We start from the raw sequence: 16,995 nt of genomic DNA, 5'->3' as shown, positions 1-16,995 counted from the left end.
TCCAGCAATAATCCCATGGAATTTTCCCTCTGGAATGAGCGAAATTCCCCCTTTTCCATCAGAGAAAAAACCAAGAGCGATGGCACCAAATCCTCCCGGATTTGCCTCAAAGCTCCCCAATTTCATTCCATGGAAAAAATGGGATTTCTCCAAGCCTGGGTGAGGATTCCAGCAATAATCCCATGGAATTTTCCCTCTGGAATGAGCTCAATTCCTCCTTTTCCAACAGACAAAAATCCAGGAGCGATGGCACCAAATCCTCCCGGATTTGCCTCAAACTTCCTAAATTTCATTCCATGGAAAAAATGGGATTTCTCCAACCCCTGGGTGAGGATTCCAGCAATAATCCCATGGAATTTTCCCTCTGGAATGAGCGAAATTCCTCCTTTTCCAACAGAGAAAAATCCAGCAGCGATGGCACCAAATCCTCCCGGATTTGCCTCAAACTTCCTAAATTTCATTCCACGGAAAAAATGGGATTTCTCCAAGTTCTGGGGGGGGGATTCCAGCAATAATCCCATGGAATTTTCCCTCTGGAATGAGCGAAATTCCCCCTTTTCCATCAGAGAAAAAACCAAGAGCGATGGCACCAAATCCTCCCGGATTTGCCTCAAACCTCCCCAATTTCATTCCACGGAAAAAATGGGATTTCTCCAACCCCTGGGTGAGGATTCCAGGAGTAATCCCATGGAATTTTCCCTCTGGAATGAGCTGAATTCCCCCTTTTCCAACAGAGAAAAAAACCTGGGAGCAGCAGCTCCACCAAAAACCCCAAACTTTGGGTTTCTGGATTAAAAATCGCCCCAATTTCATTCCATGGAAAAACCGGGATTTCTCCAACCCCTGGGGAGGGATTCCAGCAATAATCCCATGGAATTTTCCCTCTGGAATGAGCTCAATTCCTCCTTTTCCATCAGAGAAAAATCCAGGAGCGATGGCACCAAATCCTCCCGGATTTGCCTCAAACCTCCTAAATTTCATTCCATGGAAAAAATGGGATTTCTCCAAGTTCTGGGGTGAGGATTCCAGCAATAATCCCATGGAATTTTCCCTCTGGAATGAGCGAAATTCCTCCTTTTCCATCAGAGAAAAATCCAGGAGCGATGGCACCAAATCCTCCCGGATTTGCCTCAAACTTCCTAAATTTCATTCCATGGAAAAAATGGGATTTATCCAAGTTCTGGGGGGGGGATTCCAGGAGTAATTCCAGGGAATTTTCCCTCTGGAATGAGCTCAATTCCTCCTTTTCCAACAGAGAAAAATCCAGGAGCGATGGCACCAAATCCTCCCGGATTTGCCTCAAACCTCCCCAATTTCATTCCATGGAAAAAATGGGATTTATCCAAGCCTGGGTGAGGATTCCAGCAATAATCCCATGGAATTTTCCCTCTGGAATGAGCTGAATTCCCCCTTTTCCAACAGAGGAAAAAACCTGGGAGCAGCAGCTCCACCAAAAACCCCAAACTTTGGGTTTCTGGATTAAAAATCGCCCCAATTCCTTTCCATGGAAAAACCGGGATTTCTCCAACCCCTGGGGGGGGGATCCCAGCAATAATCCCATGGAATTTTCCCTCTGGAATGAGCTCAATTCCTCCTTTTCCAACAGACAAAAATCCAGGAGCGATGGCACCAAATCCTCCCAGATTTGCCTCAAACCTCCCCAATTTCATTCCATGGAAAAAATGGGATTTATCCAAGTTCTGGGGGGGGGGATTCCAGCAATAATCCCATGGAATTTTCCCTCTGGAATGAGCTCAATTCCTCCTTTTCCATCAGAGAAAAAAACCGGCAGCGATGGCACCAAATCCTCCCGGATTTGCCTCAAACCTCCCCAATTTCATTCCATGGAAAAACCGGGATTCCTCCAAGTTCTGGGTGAGGATTCCAGCAATAATCCCATGGAATTTTCCCTCTGGAATGAGCTCAATTCCTCCTTTTCCATCAGAGAAAAATCCAGGAGCGATGGCACCAAATCCTCCCGGATTTGCCTCAAACTTCCTAAATTTCATTCCATGGAAAAAATGGGATTTCTCCAAGTTCTGGGGGGGGGGGATTCCAGGAGTAATTCCAGGGAATTTTCCCTCTGGAATGAGCGAAATTCCTCCTTTTCCATCACAGAAAAAACCAAGAGCGATGGCACCAAATCCTCCCGGATTTGCCTCAAACTTCCTAAATTTCATTCCATGGAAAAAATGGGATTTATTCAAGTTCTGGGGGGGGGATTCCAGGAGTAATCCCATGGAATTTTCCCTCTGGAATGAGCGAAATTCCCCCTTTTCCAACAGAGAAAAATCCAGGAGCGATGGCACCAAATCCTCCCGGATTTGCCTCAAAGCTCCCCAATTTCATTCCATGGAAAAACCGGGATTCCTCCCCTCCCCGGGGCTCGGTCCCGGCTCCATCCCGGCTCCATCCCGCGGCATTCCCGGCCGGAATTCCCGGCTCCCTCACATGTTCACGGGGCTCTCGGCAGCCAAGGCCACGGCCGAGTCCAGGTGCACTTTGCAGGCGCGGCCGTGAACCTGCAGGAACTGAGCCGGGTCCTTCTTCTGGGGGAAAAAAGCGGGAAAAAGCCGGGATTTGGGAAAAGAGCGGAAAAGAGGGAATGGGATCAAAGGGGGAGGGGAGAGGGGATGGGGGGGAGGGGGGGAAGTGGGGCAGGGTGACCTAAACTGGGATCAAAGTGGGATTAAAGTGGGGCAGGGTGACCTAAACTGGGATTAAAGTGGGAGAGGGATCCCTAAACTGGGATCAAAGTGGGATTAAAGTGGGGCAGGGTAACCTAAACTGGGATCAAACTGGGATTAAAGTGGGGCAGGGTGACCTAAACTGGGATCAAACTGGGATTAAAGTGGGGCAGGGTGACCTAAACTGGGATCAAACTGGGACAGGGATCCCTAAACTGGGATCAAAGTGGGGCAGGAGCCCCTAAACTGGGATCAAACTGGGACAGGGATCCCTAAACTGGGATCAAAGTGGGGCAGGATCCCCTAAACTGGGATCAAACTGGGGCAGGGATCCCTAAACTGGGATCAAAGTGGGACAAGAAACCCTAAACTGGGATCAAACTGGGATCAAAGTGGGACAGGGACCCCTAAACTGGGATCAAACTGGGGCAGGAGCCCCTAAACTGGGATCAAAGTGGGGTAGGAGCCCCTAAACTGGGATCAAAGTGGGAGAGGGATCCCTAAACTGGGATCAAACTGGGGCAGGAGCCCCTAAACTGGGATCAAAGTGGGATTAAAGTGGGGCAGGGTGACCTAAACTGGGATCAAACTGGGGTAGGGACCCCTAAACTGGGATCAAAGTGGGACAGGGAGCCCCTAAACTGGGATCAAACTGGGATCAAAGTGGGGCAGGGACCCCTAAACTGGGATCAAACTGGGACAGGGATCCCTAAACTGGGACAGGAACCCCCCAACTGGGATCAAACTGGGGCAGGATCCCCTAAACTGGGATCAAAGTGGGACAGGAGCCCCTAAACTGGGATCAAACTGGGGCAGGGACCCCTGAACTGGGATCAAACTGGGACAGGAGCCCCTAAACTGGGATCAAAGTGGGATTAAAGTGGGGCAGGGTGACCTAAACTGGGATCAAACTGGGATTAAAGTGGGACAGGGTGACCTAAACTGGGATCAAAGTGGGATTAAAGTGGGGCAGGGTGACCTAAACTGGGATCAAACTGGGGCAGGAGCCCCTAAACTGGGATCAAAGTGGGGCAGGAGCCCCTAAACTGGGATCAAACTGGGACAGGAGCCCCTAAACTGGGATCAAAGTGGGATTAAAGTGGGGCAGGGTGACCTAAACTGGGATCAAACTGGGGTAGGGACCCCTAAACTGGGATCAAAGTGGGACAGGGAGCCCCTAAACTGGGATCAAACTGGGATCAAAGTGGGGCAGGGACCCCTAAACTGGGATCAAACTGGGACAGGGATCCCTAAACTGGGACAGGAACCCCCCAACTGGGATCAAACTGGGGCAGGATCCCCTAAACTGGGATCAAAGTGGGGCAGGGACCCCTGAACTGGGATCAAACTGGGACAGGAGCCCCTAAACTGGGATCAAAGTGGGATTAAAGTGGGGCAGGGTGACCTAAACTGGGATCAAACTGGGATTAAAGTGGGACAGGGTGACCTAAACTGGGATCAAACTGGGATTAAAGTGGGGCAGGGTGACCTAAACTGGGATCAAACTGGGACAGGGACCCCTAAACTGGGATCAAAGTGGGACAGGGTGACCTAAACTGGGATCAAAGTGGGACAAGAAACCCTAAACTGGGATCAAACTGGGATCAAAGTGGGACAGGGACCCCTAAACTGGGATCAAACTGGGGCAGGAGCCCCTAAACTGGGATCAAACTGGGGCAGGAGCCCCTAAACTGGGATCAAAGTGGGATTAAAGTGGGGCAGGGTGACCTAAACTGGGATCAAACTGGGACAGGAACTCCCCCAAACTGGGACAAGGACCCCCCAAACTGGGTTCAAACTGGGATAGGCCCCCCCAAACTGGTCTAGGCCCCCCCCAACTGGTCCAGGCCCCCCCCCAAACTGGTCTAGGCCCCCCCAAACTGGGACAACGACCCTCCCAACTGGGTTCAAACTGGTCCAGGACCCCCCAAACTGGTCCAGGCCCCCCCAAACTGGGACAACGACCCTCCCAACTGGGTTCCAACTGGGACAAGGACCCCCCAAACTGGGACAAGGCCCCCCCAAACTGGTCCAGGCCCCCCCCCAAACTGGTCCAGGCCCCCCCAAACTGGGACAAGGCCCCCCCAAACTGGTCCAGGCCCCCCCCCAAACTGGTCTAGGCCCCCCCCCAAACTGGTCCAGGACCCCCCAAACTGGTCCAGGACCCCCCAAACTGGGACAACGACCCTCCCAACTGGGTTCAAACTGGTCTAGGCCCCCCCAAACTGGGACAAGGCCCCCCCAAACTGGTCCAGGCCCCCCCCCAAACTGGTCTAGGCCCCCCCAAACTGGGACAAGGCCCCCCCAACTGGGTTCCAACTGGAACAAGGACCCCCCAAACTGGGACAAGGACCCCCCAAACTGGTCCAGGCCCCCCCAAACTGGTCCAGGCCCCCCCCCAAACTGGTCTAGGCCCCCCCAAACTGGTCCAGGCCCCCCCCCAAACTGGTCTAGGCCCCCCCAAACTGGTCCAGGCCCCCCCCCAAACTGGGTTCAAACTGGGACAAGGACCCCCCAAACTGGGTTCAAACTGGGACAAGGACCCTCCAAACTGGGACAAAGCCCCCCCAAACTGGTCCAGGCCCCCCTAAACTGGGACAAGGCCCCCCCAACTGGGTTGAAACTGGTCCAGGCCCCCCCAAACTGGGACAAGGCCCCCCCAACTGGGTTCCAACTGGAACAAGGACCCCCCAAACTGGGACAAGGACCCCCCAAACTGGGTTCAAACTGGGACAAGGACCCTCCAAACTGGGACAAGGACCCTCCAAACTGGGACAAGGCCCCCCCAAACTGGGACAAGGCCCCCCCAACTGGGTTCCAACTGGAACAAGGACCCCCCAAACTGGGACAAAGCCCCCCCAAACTGGTCCAGGCCCCCCCAAACTGGGACAAGGCCCCCCCAACTGGGTTCCAACTGGAACAAGGACCCCCCAAACTGGGACAAGGCCCCCCCAAACTGGTCCAGGCCCCCCCCAAACTGGTCTAGGCCCCCCCAAACTGGTCCAGGCCCCCCCCCAAACTGGTCCAGGCCCCCCCCCAAACTGGTCTAGGCCCCCCCAAACTGGTCCAGGCCCCCCCCAAACTGGTCTAGGCCCCCCCAAACTGGGACAAGGCCCCCCCAACTGGGTTCAAACTGGGACAAGGACCCCCCAAACTGGGTTCAAACTGGGACAAGGACCCTCCAAACTGGGTTCAAACTGGTCCAGGCCCCCCCAAACTGGGACAAGGCCCCCCCAACTGGGTTCAAACTGGGACAAGGACCCCCCAAACTGGGACAAAGCCCCCCCAAACTGGTCCAGGCCCCCCCCAAACTGGTCTAGGCCCCCCCAAACTGGTCCAGGCCCCCCCCAAACTGGTCTAGGCCCCCCCAAACTGGGACAAGGCCCCCCCAACTGGGTTCAAACTGGGACAAGGACCCTCCAAACTGGGTTCAAACTGGGACAAGGACCCCCTAAACTGGGACAAAGCCCCCCCAAACTGGTCCAGGCCCCCCCAAACTGGGACAAGGCCCCCCCCAACTGGGTTCCAACTGGAACAAGGACCCCCCAAACTGGGACAAGGCCCCCCCAACTGGGTTCCAACTGGAACAAGGACCCCCTAAACTGGGACAAGGCCCCCCCCAACTGGTCCAGGCCCCCCCCCAAACTGGTCTAGGCCCCCCCAAACTGGGACAAGGACCCCCCAAACTGGGTTCAAACTGGGACAAGGACCCCCCAAACTGGGTTCAAACTGGGACAAGGACCCTCCAAACTGGGACAAGGACCCCCCAACTGGGTTCCAACTGGAACAAGGACCCCCCAAACTGGGACAAGGCCCCCCCAAACTGGGACAAGGACCCCCCAAACTGGGACAAAGCCCCCCCAAACTGGTCCAGGCCCCCCCAAACTGGGACAAGGCCCCCCCAACTGGGTTCAAACTGGTCCAGGCCCCCCCAAACTGGGACAAGGCCCCCCCAACTGGGTTCCAACTGGAACAAGGACCCCCCAAACTGGGACAAGGACCCCCCAAACTGGGACAAGGCCCCCCCAACTGGGTTCAAACTGGGATAGGACCCCCTAAACTGGGACAAGGACCCTCCAAACTGGGACAAGGCCCCCCCAAACTGGGACAAGGCCCCCCAAACTGGGTTCAAACTGGGACAAGGACCCCCCAAACTGGGACAAAGCCCCCCCAAACTGGGACAAGGCCCCCCCAAACTGGGACAAGGCCCCCCCAAACTGGGTTCAAACTGGGATAGGACCCCCTAAACTGGGTTCAAACTGGTCCAGGCCCCCCCAAACTGGGACAAGGACCCTCCAAACTGGTCCCGGCCCGCTCACGATTTTCTCGTAGTACTCCCGGCGGCGCTCGGCGCGTTTCTTGTAATCCACCATCATCCCCCGCAGCTTCCGCTCGTGCTTGCGCGCCTCGTGCCACATCCCCGCGCCTCCCGGAATCCCCGGAATTCCCGAAATTCCAGAGCTTCCCGAGGATTGCCGAGGTTCCCGAGGATTGCCGAGATTCCCGAGGATTGCCGCGATTCCGGAGGGTTCCCGAGATTGCCGAGGCTTCCCGAGGATTCCTGAGATTCCAGAGAGTCCCGAGATTCCCGAGGCTGCCCAAGATTCCCAAGGATTCCCGAGATTCCCGAGGATTCCCGCGATTCCGGAGGATTCCTGCGATTCCCGAGGATTCCCACGATTCCCGAGGATTCCCACGATTCCCGAGGGTTCCCAAGATTCCCAAGGATTCCCAAGATTCCCGAGGCTTCCCGAGGTTCCCAAAATTCCCGAGGATTCCCAAGATTCCAGAGGCTGCCCAAGATTCCGGAGGATTCCCGAGATTCCGGAGGATTCCCGCGATTCTGGAGGGTTCCCAAGATTCCCGCGGCTCCCGAGGTTCCTGCAATTCCAGAGGATTCCCGAGATTCCAGAGGATTCCCGAGATTCCCGAGGATTCCCAAGATTCCCGAGGATTCCCGCGATTCCCGAGGCTTCCCGAGGTTCCCAAAATTCCCGAGGATTCCCAAGATTCCGGAGGATTCCCAAGATTCCAGAGGATTCCCGCGATTCCCAAGGATTCCCGCGATTCTGGAGGGTTCCCAAGATTCCTGCGGCTCCCGAGTTTCCTGCAATTCCAGAGGATTCCCGAGATTCCAGAGGATTCCCGAGATTCCCGAGGCTGCCCAAGATTCCTGAGGATTCCTGAGGATTCCCGAGGATTCCCGCGATTCCCAAGGATTCCCGCAATTCTGGAGGGTTCCCGAGATTCCCGAGGCTTCCCAAGGATTCCTGAGATTCCAGAGGCTTCCCGAGATTCCGGAGGATTCCCGAGATTCCTGAGGATTCCCGAGATTCCCGAGGATTCCCGCGATTCCCAAGGATTCCTGCAATTCTGGATGATTCCCAAGATTCCCGAGGATTCCCGAGATTCCCGAGGCTTCCCGGAATTCTGGAGGACTCCCGAAATTCCCGAGACTTCCCCAGATTCCGGAGAATTCCCACGATCCCAGAGACTTCCCGAGGCTTCCCAGAATTCCGGAGGACTCCCGAGATTCCGGAGGATTCCCGAGATTCCCAAGAATTCCTGCGATTCCCGAGGATTCCCACGATTCCCGAGGCTTCCCAAGGCCTCCCGAGGATTCCGGAGGATTCCCGAGATTCCCGAGGCTTCCCGAGATTCCAGAGGATTCCCAAGATTCCGGAGGCTGCCCAAGATTCCCAAGAATTCCCACGATTCCAGAGGATTCCCGAGATTCCCAAGAATTCCCACGATTCCGGAGGATTCCCGCGATTCCCAAAGTTCCAGAGGCTTCCCGAGGCTTCCCGAAATTCCCGAGGCTTCCCAAACTTCCGGAGGATTCCTGGAATTCCAGAGGATTCCGGAGGATTCCTGCAATTCCTGAGGCTTCCCGAAATTCCCGAGGATTCCCGGAATTCCAGAAGATTCCCGAGGTTTCTTCCGGGAGCTGGGGGAGGGGGGGAGGGGGGGAGGAGCCGGTCCTGGAAGGAAAAAGGAGAATTTTGGGATGGGGGGAAAATGGGAATCAAGGGGGGATGGGAATGGAAAAATGGGGAAAAATGGGGAAAAAAGGGAATGAGAAAAAATGGGGATAAAAATGGGAAAAAAAAAGGAATTAAAAAATGGGAATTCAATGAAATTAGGAATAAATGGGAATTAAAAATGGGAAAAAATGGGAATTAAAAAATGGGAATTCAATTAAATTAAGAATAAATGGGAAATAAAAACAGGGATAAATGGGAATTAAAGAATGGGAATTAAATAAAATCAGGAATAAATGGGAATTAAAATGGGAAAAAAATGGGAATTAAAAAATGGGAATTAAATCAGGAATAAATGGGAATTAAAATGGGAAAAAAAAGGGAATTAAAAAATGGGAATTAAATCAGGAATAAATGGGAATTAAAATGGGAAAAAAAAGGGAATTGAAAAATAGGAATTCAATTAAATCAGGAATAAATGGGAATTAAAATGGAGATAAATGGGAATTAAAAAATGGGAATTAAAAAATGGGAATTAAATCAGGAATAAATGGGAATTAAAATGGGAAAAAATGGGAATTAAAAAATGGGAATTAAATTAGGAATAAATGGGAATTAAAATGGGAAAAAAAAGGGAATTAAAAAATGGGAATTAAATAAAATCAGGAATAAATGGGAATTAAAATGGAGACAAATGGGAATTAAAAAATGGGAATTAAATCAGGAATAAATGGGAATTAAAAATGGGAAAAAATGGGAATTAAAAAATGGGAATTCAACGGAATTAGGAATAAATGGGAATTAAAATGGGAAAAAATGGGAATTAAAAACATGGGAATTCAATTAAATTAAGAATAAATGGGAATTAAAATGGGAAAAAATGGGAATTAAAAAATGGGACTTAAATTAGGAATAAATGGGAATTAAAAATGGGGAAAAATGGGAATTAAAAAATGGGAATTCAATTAAATCAGGAATAAACGGGAATTAAAATGGGAAAAAAAAGGGAAATAAAAAATGGGAATTAAATCAGGAATAAATAGGAATTAAAAATGGGAAAAAAATGGGAATTAAAAAATGGGAATTCAATGAAATTAGGAATAAATTGGAATTAAAAATGGGGAAAGAATGGGAATTGAAAAATGGGAATTAAATCAGGAATAAATGGGAATTAAAATGGGAAAAAATGAGAATTAAAAAATGGGAATTAAATTAAATCAGGAATAAATGGGAATTAAAATGGGAAAAAATGGGAATTAAAAAATGGGAATTAAATCAGAAATAAATGGGAATTAAAAATGGGGAAAAATGGGAATTAAAAAAATGGGAATTAAATTAGGAATAAATGGGAAAAAATGGGAAAAAATGGGAATTAAAAAATGGGAATTAAATTAAATCAGGAATAAATGGGAATTAAAATGGGAAAAAATGGGAATTAAAAAAATGGGAATTAAATTAGGAATAAATGGGAATTAAAATGGAAAAAAAAAGGGAATTAAAAAAAAGGGAATTAAATCAGGAATAAATGGGAATTAAAATGGGAAAAAATGGGAATTAAAAAATGGGAATTAAATTAGGAATAAATGGGAAAAAATGGGAAAAAATGGGAATTAAAAAATGGGAATTAAATTAAATCAGGAATAAATGGGAATTAAAATGGGAAAAAAATGGGAATTAAAAAATGGGAATTAAATCAGAAATAAATGGGAATTAAAAATGGGGAAAAATGGGAATTAAAAAAATGGGAATTAAATTAGGAATAAATGGGAATTAAAATGGAAAAAAAAAGGGAATTAAAAAAAAGGGAATTAAATCAGGAATAAATGGGAATTAAAATGGGAAAAAATGGGAATTAAAAATGGGAAAAAATGGGAATTAAATTGGGAATAAGTGGGAATCAAAAATGGGAATAAATGGGAAATAAAAATGGGAATAAATGAGAATTAAAATGGGAATTAAAAACGGGAAAAAAGGGGGGATGGGAATGGGGAAAAAAAGGGGGGAATGGGAATAAAAATGGGAATTACTGGGAATTAAATTGGGAATAAATGGGAATTGAAAAGGGGAATGAATTGGAATTAAAAATGAGAATAAATGGGAATTAAATTGGGAATTACTGGGAATTAAAAAGTGGGAAAAAAGGGGGGAATGGGAATGGGGGAAATGGGAATAAATGGGAATTAAAAATGGGAATAAGTGGGAATTAAAACTGGGAATAAATGGGGAAAAAGGGGGGAAAGGAATGGGGCAAAATGGGAATAAATGGGAATTAAAAATGGGAATAAGTGGGAATTAAAAATGGGAATAAATGGGAATTAAAAATGGGAATAAATGGGAATTAAAAATGGGAATAAATGGGGAAAAAGGGGGGAAAGGAATGGGGAAAAATGGGAATAAATGGGAATTAAAAATGGGGGAAAATGGGAATAAATGGGAATTAAAAATGGGGGAAAACGGGGGAAAATGGGAATCAAAACCAGGGAAAAATGGGAATTAAATTGGGAATAAAGGGGAGGAAAGAGGACGAAAAACGGGAATAAAAAAGGGAAAGTGGGATAAAAAGGCGGGAAACGAGAAAAAGGGAGGGAACGGGAATTAAACCGGGACCGGGAATTAAACCGGGAATGGGAATTAAACCGGGAATGGGAATTAAACCGGGAATGGGAATTAAACCGGGACTAAAGCGGGACCGGGAATTAAACCGGGAACGGGAATTAAACCGGGACCGGGAATTAAACCGGGACTAAAGCGGGACCGGGAATTAAACCGGGACTAAACCGGGAACGGGAATTAAACCGGGAATGGGAATTAAACCGGGAATGGGAATTAAACCGGGACTAAACCGGGACCGGGAATTAAACCGGGACTAAAGCGGGAACGGGAATTAAACCGGGACTAAAGCGGGAACGGGAATTAAACCGGGAACGGGAATTAAACCGGGACCGGGAACGGGAATTAAACCGGGAATAGGAATTAAACCGGGACTAAACCGGGACCGGGAATTAAACCGGGACTAAACCGGGAACGGGAATTAAACCGGGAATGGGAATTAAACCGGGAATGGGAATTAAACCGGGACTAAAGCGGGAATGGGAATTAAACCGGGACTAAACCGGGAATGGGAATTAAACCGGGAATGGGAATTAAACCGGGACCGGGAATTAAACCGGGACTAAACCGGGAACGGGAATTAAACCGGGACCGGGAATTAAACCGGGAATTAAACCGGGAACGGGAATTAAACCGGGAATGGGAATTAAACCGGGAATTAAACCGGGAATGGGAATTAAACCGGGACCGGGAATTAAACCGGGACTAAACCGGGAACGGGAATTAAACCGGGAACGGGAATTAAACCGGGAATTAAACCGGGAATGGGAATTAAACCGGGACCGGGAATTAAACCGGGACTGGGAATTAAACCGGGAATGGGAATTAAACCGGGAATGGGAATTAAACCGGGACTAAACCGGGAACGGGAATTAAAGCGGGACCGGGAATTAAACCGGGACTAAAGCGGGACCGGAAATAACGGGGGGGGGGGGCACCGGGAAGGACGGCGGCACCGGGAAGAGGAAAAGCGGGAATACAGCGGGGGGGGGAGGGGCGGGGGGAGCGCTGAGGGTGAGGGCGGGGTTAATGAGGGGGGGCTCATTAAGGCGGGGAGGAAGGACGGGGTTAATGAGGGGGGGCTCATTAAGGCGGGGAGGAAGGACGGGGTTAATGAGGGGGGGCTCATTAAGGCGGGGAGGAAGGACGGGGTTAATGAGGGGGGGGCTCATTAAGGCGGGGAGGAAGGACGGGGTTAATGAGGGGGGGCTCATTAAGGGTTCATTGGGGAAGCGGCGCCGCCGCCATCGCCGCTCACCGCCGCCGGCGCCGCCCGGAAGCGGAAGTGGGGAGAGGCGGAAGCGGAAGTGAGGGATGAAGAGAGGGGGCGGGGGGCTTGTGAGGGGGCGTGGTTTGGGTGAGAGCGAGGCTGGGGCGGGGCTTTGGGGAGGGGGCGTGGTTTGGGTGAGAGCGAGGCTGGGGCGGGGCTTGGGGAGGGGGGGCGTGGTTTGGGTGAGAGCGAGGCTGGGGCGGGGTCTACGTGAGGGGGCGTGGCTTGGTGTGAGAGCGGGATTGGGGCGGGGCTTGTGGAGGGGGCGTGGTCTGAGGGTGGGCGGGGCTTGAGCCGTTCTCTTCCGGGTTCTGTTCCCAGTTCGCTACTGGGCCGGACTGGGGCCGGTGCCAGCGCCCTCCCAGTGCCCTCAGTGCCCTCCCAGTGCCTCCCAGTGCCCTCCCAGTGCCCTCCCAGTGCCCCCAGTGCCTCCCAGTGCCCTCCCAGTGCCCTCAGTGCCCTCCCAGTGCCCCCAGTGCCTCCCAGTGCCTCCCAGTGCCCTCAGTGCCCTCCCAGTGCCCCCAGTGCCTCCCAGTGCCCTCCCAGTGCCTCCCAGTGCCTCCCAGTGCCCTCCCAGTGCCCTCCCAGTCCCTCCCAGTGCCCCCAGTGCCCCCAGTGTCCCCCAGTGCCTCCCAGTGCCCCCAGTGCCCTCCCAGTGCCCTCCCAGTGCCTCCCAGTGCCCCCAGTGCCTCCCAGTGCCCCCAGTGCCCTCCCAGTGCCCTCCCAGTGCCTCCCAGTGCCCTCCCAGTGCCCTCCCAGTGCCTCCCAGTGCCCCTCAGTGCCCTCCCAGTGCCCCTCAGTGCCCTCCCAGTGCCTCCCAGTGCCCCCAGTGTCCCCCAGTGCCCCCAGTGCCCCCAGTGTCCCCCAGTGCCCCCAGTGCCCTCCCAGCGCCCTCCCAGTGCCTCCCAGTGCCTCCCAGTGCCCCCAGTGCCCTCCCAGTGCCTCCCAGCGCCTCCCAGTGCCCTCCCAGTGCCTCCCAGTGCCTCCCAGTGCCCTCCCAGTGCCCCCAGTGCCCCCAGTGTCCCCCAGTGCCCCCAGTGCCCTCCCAGTGCCCTCCCAGTGCCTCCCAGTGCCTCCCAGTGCCCCCAGTGCCCTCCCAGTGCCCTCCCAGTGTTTCCCAGTGCCTCCCAGTGCCCTCCCAGTGCCTCCCAGTGCCCCCAGTGCCCTCCCAGTGCCTCCCAGTGCCTCCCAGTGCCCCCAGTGCCCTCCCAGTGCCCTCCCAGTGCCTCCCAGTGCCCCCAGTGCCTCCCAGTGCCCTCCCAGTGCCCTCCCAGTGCCTCCCAGTTCCCTCCCAGCACCCTCCCAGTGCCCTCCCAGTGCATCCCAGTACCCCCCAGTGCCCTCCCAGTCCCTCCCAGTGCCCCCAGTGCCCTCCCAGTCCCTCCCAGCGCCTTCCCAGTTCCCTCCAGTTCCTTCCCAGTCCCTCCCAGTGCCCTCCCAATCCCCTCCCAGTCCCTCCCAGTCTCTCCCAATCCCCTCCCAGTCCCTCCCAGTGCCCCTCAGTTCCTTCCCAGTCCCTCCCAGTCCCCACAAACAACTCCTGGCTGTCCATCCATGGCTTTATTTTCCCCAAAATCCCGGGAATTCCGCTCAAAATCCCGGGAATACCCGCCCGAAATCTCGATAATTCCACCCAAAATCCTCGACATTCACCCAAAATTTCAGGAATTTCCCCCAAAATCTTGATAATTCTGCCCAAAATCCCGGAAATTCTGCCCAAAATCCCGGAAATTCTGCCCAAAATCCTGGAAATTCACCCAAAATTTCGGGAATTCTGCCCAAAATCTCAGGAATTCCCCCCAAAATCCCGGGAATTCCCCCCAAAATCCTGGAAATTCACCCAAAATCCCGGGAATTCCCCCCAAAATCCTGGAAATTCACCCAAAATTTCAGGAATTTCCCCCAAAATCTCGATAATTCTGCCCAAAATCCTGGAAATTCTGCCCAAAATCCCGGAAATTCTGCCCAAAATCCTGGAAATTCACCCAAAATTTCGGGAATTCTGCCCAAAATCTCAGGAATTCCCCCCAAAATCCCGGGAATTCCCCCCAAAATCCTGGAAATTCACCCAAAATTTCAGGAATCCTGCCCAAAATCTCGGGAATTCCCCCCAAAATCCTGGAAATTCCCCCCAAAATCCTGGAAATTCACCCAAAATCCCGTGAATTCCCCCCAAAATCCTGGGAATTCACCCAAAATCCCGGGAATTCCCCCCAAAATCCTGGAAATTCACCCAAAATTTCGGGAATTCCCCCCAGAATTTCAGGAATTCTCCCCGAAATCCCGGGAATTCCCCCCAAAATCCTGGAAATTCACCCAAAATTTCAGGAATTCTGCCCAAAATCTCGGGAATTCCCCCCAAAATCCTGGAAATTCACCCAAAATTTCGGGAATTCTGCCCAAAATCTCAGGAATTCCCCCCAAAATCCCGGGAATTCCCCCCAAAATCCTGGAAATTCACCCAAAATTTCGGGAATTCTGCCCAAAATCTCAGGAATTCCCCCCAAAATCCCGGGAATTCCCCCCAAAATCCTGGAAATTCACCCAAAATTTCAGGAATCCTGCCCAAAATCTCGGGAATTCCCCCCAAAATCCTGGGAATTCCCCCCAAAATCCTGGAAATTCACCCGAAATCCTGGGAATTCCCCCCAAAATTTCAGGAATTCCCCCCAAAATCCCGGGAATTCCCCCCAAAATCCTGGAAATTCACCCAAAATCCCGGGAATTCCCCCCAAAATCCTGGAAATTCACCCAAAATCTCGGGAATTCCCCCCAAAAATTCAGGAATTCCCCCCGAAATCCCGGGAATTCCCCCCAAAATCCTGGAAATTCACCCGAAATCCCGGGAATTCCCCCCAAAAATTCAGGAATTCTCCCCGAAATCTCGGGAATTCCCCCCAAAATCCTGGGAATTCACCCAAAATCCTGGAAATTCCCCCCAAAATCCTGGAAATTCACCCAAAATCCTGGGAATTCCCCCCAGAATTTCAGGAATTCTCCCCGAAATCCCGGGAATTCCCCCCAAAATCCTGGAAATTCCCCGCAAAATCCTGGAAATTCACCCAAAATCCCAGGAATTCCCCCCAAAATCCTGGAAATTCACCCAAAATCCCAGGAATTCCCCCCAAAATTTCAGGAATTCTCCCCGAAATCCCGGGAATTCCCCCCAAAGCCCGGCGGGAATTCTCCCCCATAAATAATAGTGCAAAAAAAGGGGAAAATCGGGAATTTCCCTTCCCGGGGGGGTCCGGCCAGGCCGGGATCGGGGGGGGGAGGGGCCCCAAATTTTTGGGATTTGGGGGAGGGGGAAAAAATCCCTTCGATCCCCCTCGGGAATTTCGGGAATTCTGGGGGAGTTTGGGGGGATTTTGGGGGGATTTTGGGGGGATCCCAGGGGATTTTGAGGGGATTTGGGGGAATTTTGGAGGATTTGGGGGGGGATTTGGGGGATTTTGGGGGGATTTGGGGGATTTTGGGGGATTTTGGGGGGATTTGGGGGGATTTTTGGGGGGTCCCAGTGGATTTTGGGAGGATTTGGGGAAATTTTGGAGGATTTGGGGGGGGATTTGGGGGATTTTGGGGGGATTTTGGGGAGATTTGGGGGGATTTTTTGGGGGTCCCAGTGGATTTTGGGGGGATTTTGGAGGATTTGGGGGGGGATTTGGGGGATTTTGGGGGGATTTGGGGGGATTTTGGGGGGATTTGGGGGGATTTTGGGGGATTTTTGGGGGGTCCCAGTGGATTTTGGGAGGATTTGGGGGGATTTTGGAGGATTTGGGGGGGGATTTGGGGGATTTTGGGGAGATTTGGGGAGATTTTGGGGGATTTTTCGGGGGTCCCAGTGGATTTTGGGGGATTTTGGGGGGATTTTGGGGGATTTTGGGGGATTTTTGGGGGGTCCCAGTGGATTTTGGGAGGATTGGGGGAAATTTTGGAGGATTTGGGGGGGGATTTGGGGGATTTTGGGGGGATTTGGGTGGATTTGGGGGGATTTTGGGGGGATCCCAGTGGATTTTGGGAGGATTGGGGGAAATTTTGGAGGATTTGGGGGGGGATTTGGGGGATTTTGGGGGGATTTGGGTGGATTTGGGGGATTTTGGGGGGATCCCAGTGGATTTTGGGAGGATTGGGGGAAATTTTGGAGGATTTGGGGGGGATTTGGGGGATTTTGGGGAGATTTGGGTGGATTTGGGGGGATTTTGGGGGGATCCCAGTGGATTTTGGGAGGATTGGGGGAAATTTTGGAGGATTTGGGGGGGATTTGGGTGGATTTGGGGGATTTTGGGGGGATCCCAGTGGATTTTGGGGGATTTTGGGGGGATTTGGGGGGATTTTGGGGGATTTTTGGGGGGTCCCAGTGGATTTTGGGAGGATTTGGGGGAATTTTGGAGGATTTGGGGGGGATTTTGGGGATTTTGGGGAGATTTGGGTGGATTTGGGGGGATTT

General features: G+C 51.9%; 1 protein-coding gene across 2 annotated transcripts in view; it reads right to left on the bottom strand.

The window, feature by feature from the left end:
• Positions 1-12,545, bottom strand: part of CLASRP (CLK4 associating serine/arginine rich protein) — a 53,200-nt gene extending 40,655 nt beyond the window's left edge. For both annotated transcript variants that reach the window (XR_014227172.1, XM_082299615.1), the window contains exons 1-3: positions 12,537-12,545; positions 7,007-8,668; positions 2,452-2,549 (exon numbers count right to left, since the gene is read on the bottom strand). Coding sequence is in view for 1 of the 2 variants with exons in the window: in XM_082299615.1 (XP_082155741.1) it covers positions 2,452-2,549; positions 7,007-7,105 (197 nt within the window). In the remaining variant the exon portion in view is untranslated. The remainder of the gene's footprint in view (positions 1-2,451; positions 2,550-7,006; positions 8,669-12,536) is intronic.
• Positions 12,546-16,995: the final 4,450 nt, after the last annotated feature.

This window comes from Coloeus monedula, assembly GCF_965178545.1.
Source record: "Coloeus monedula genome assembly, chromosome: 33".
Lineage (NCBI taxonomy): Eukaryota > Metazoa > Chordata > Aves > Passeriformes > Corvidae > Coloeus > Coloeus monedula.
This window is presented reverse-complemented; position numbering and strand designations above follow the sequence as displayed.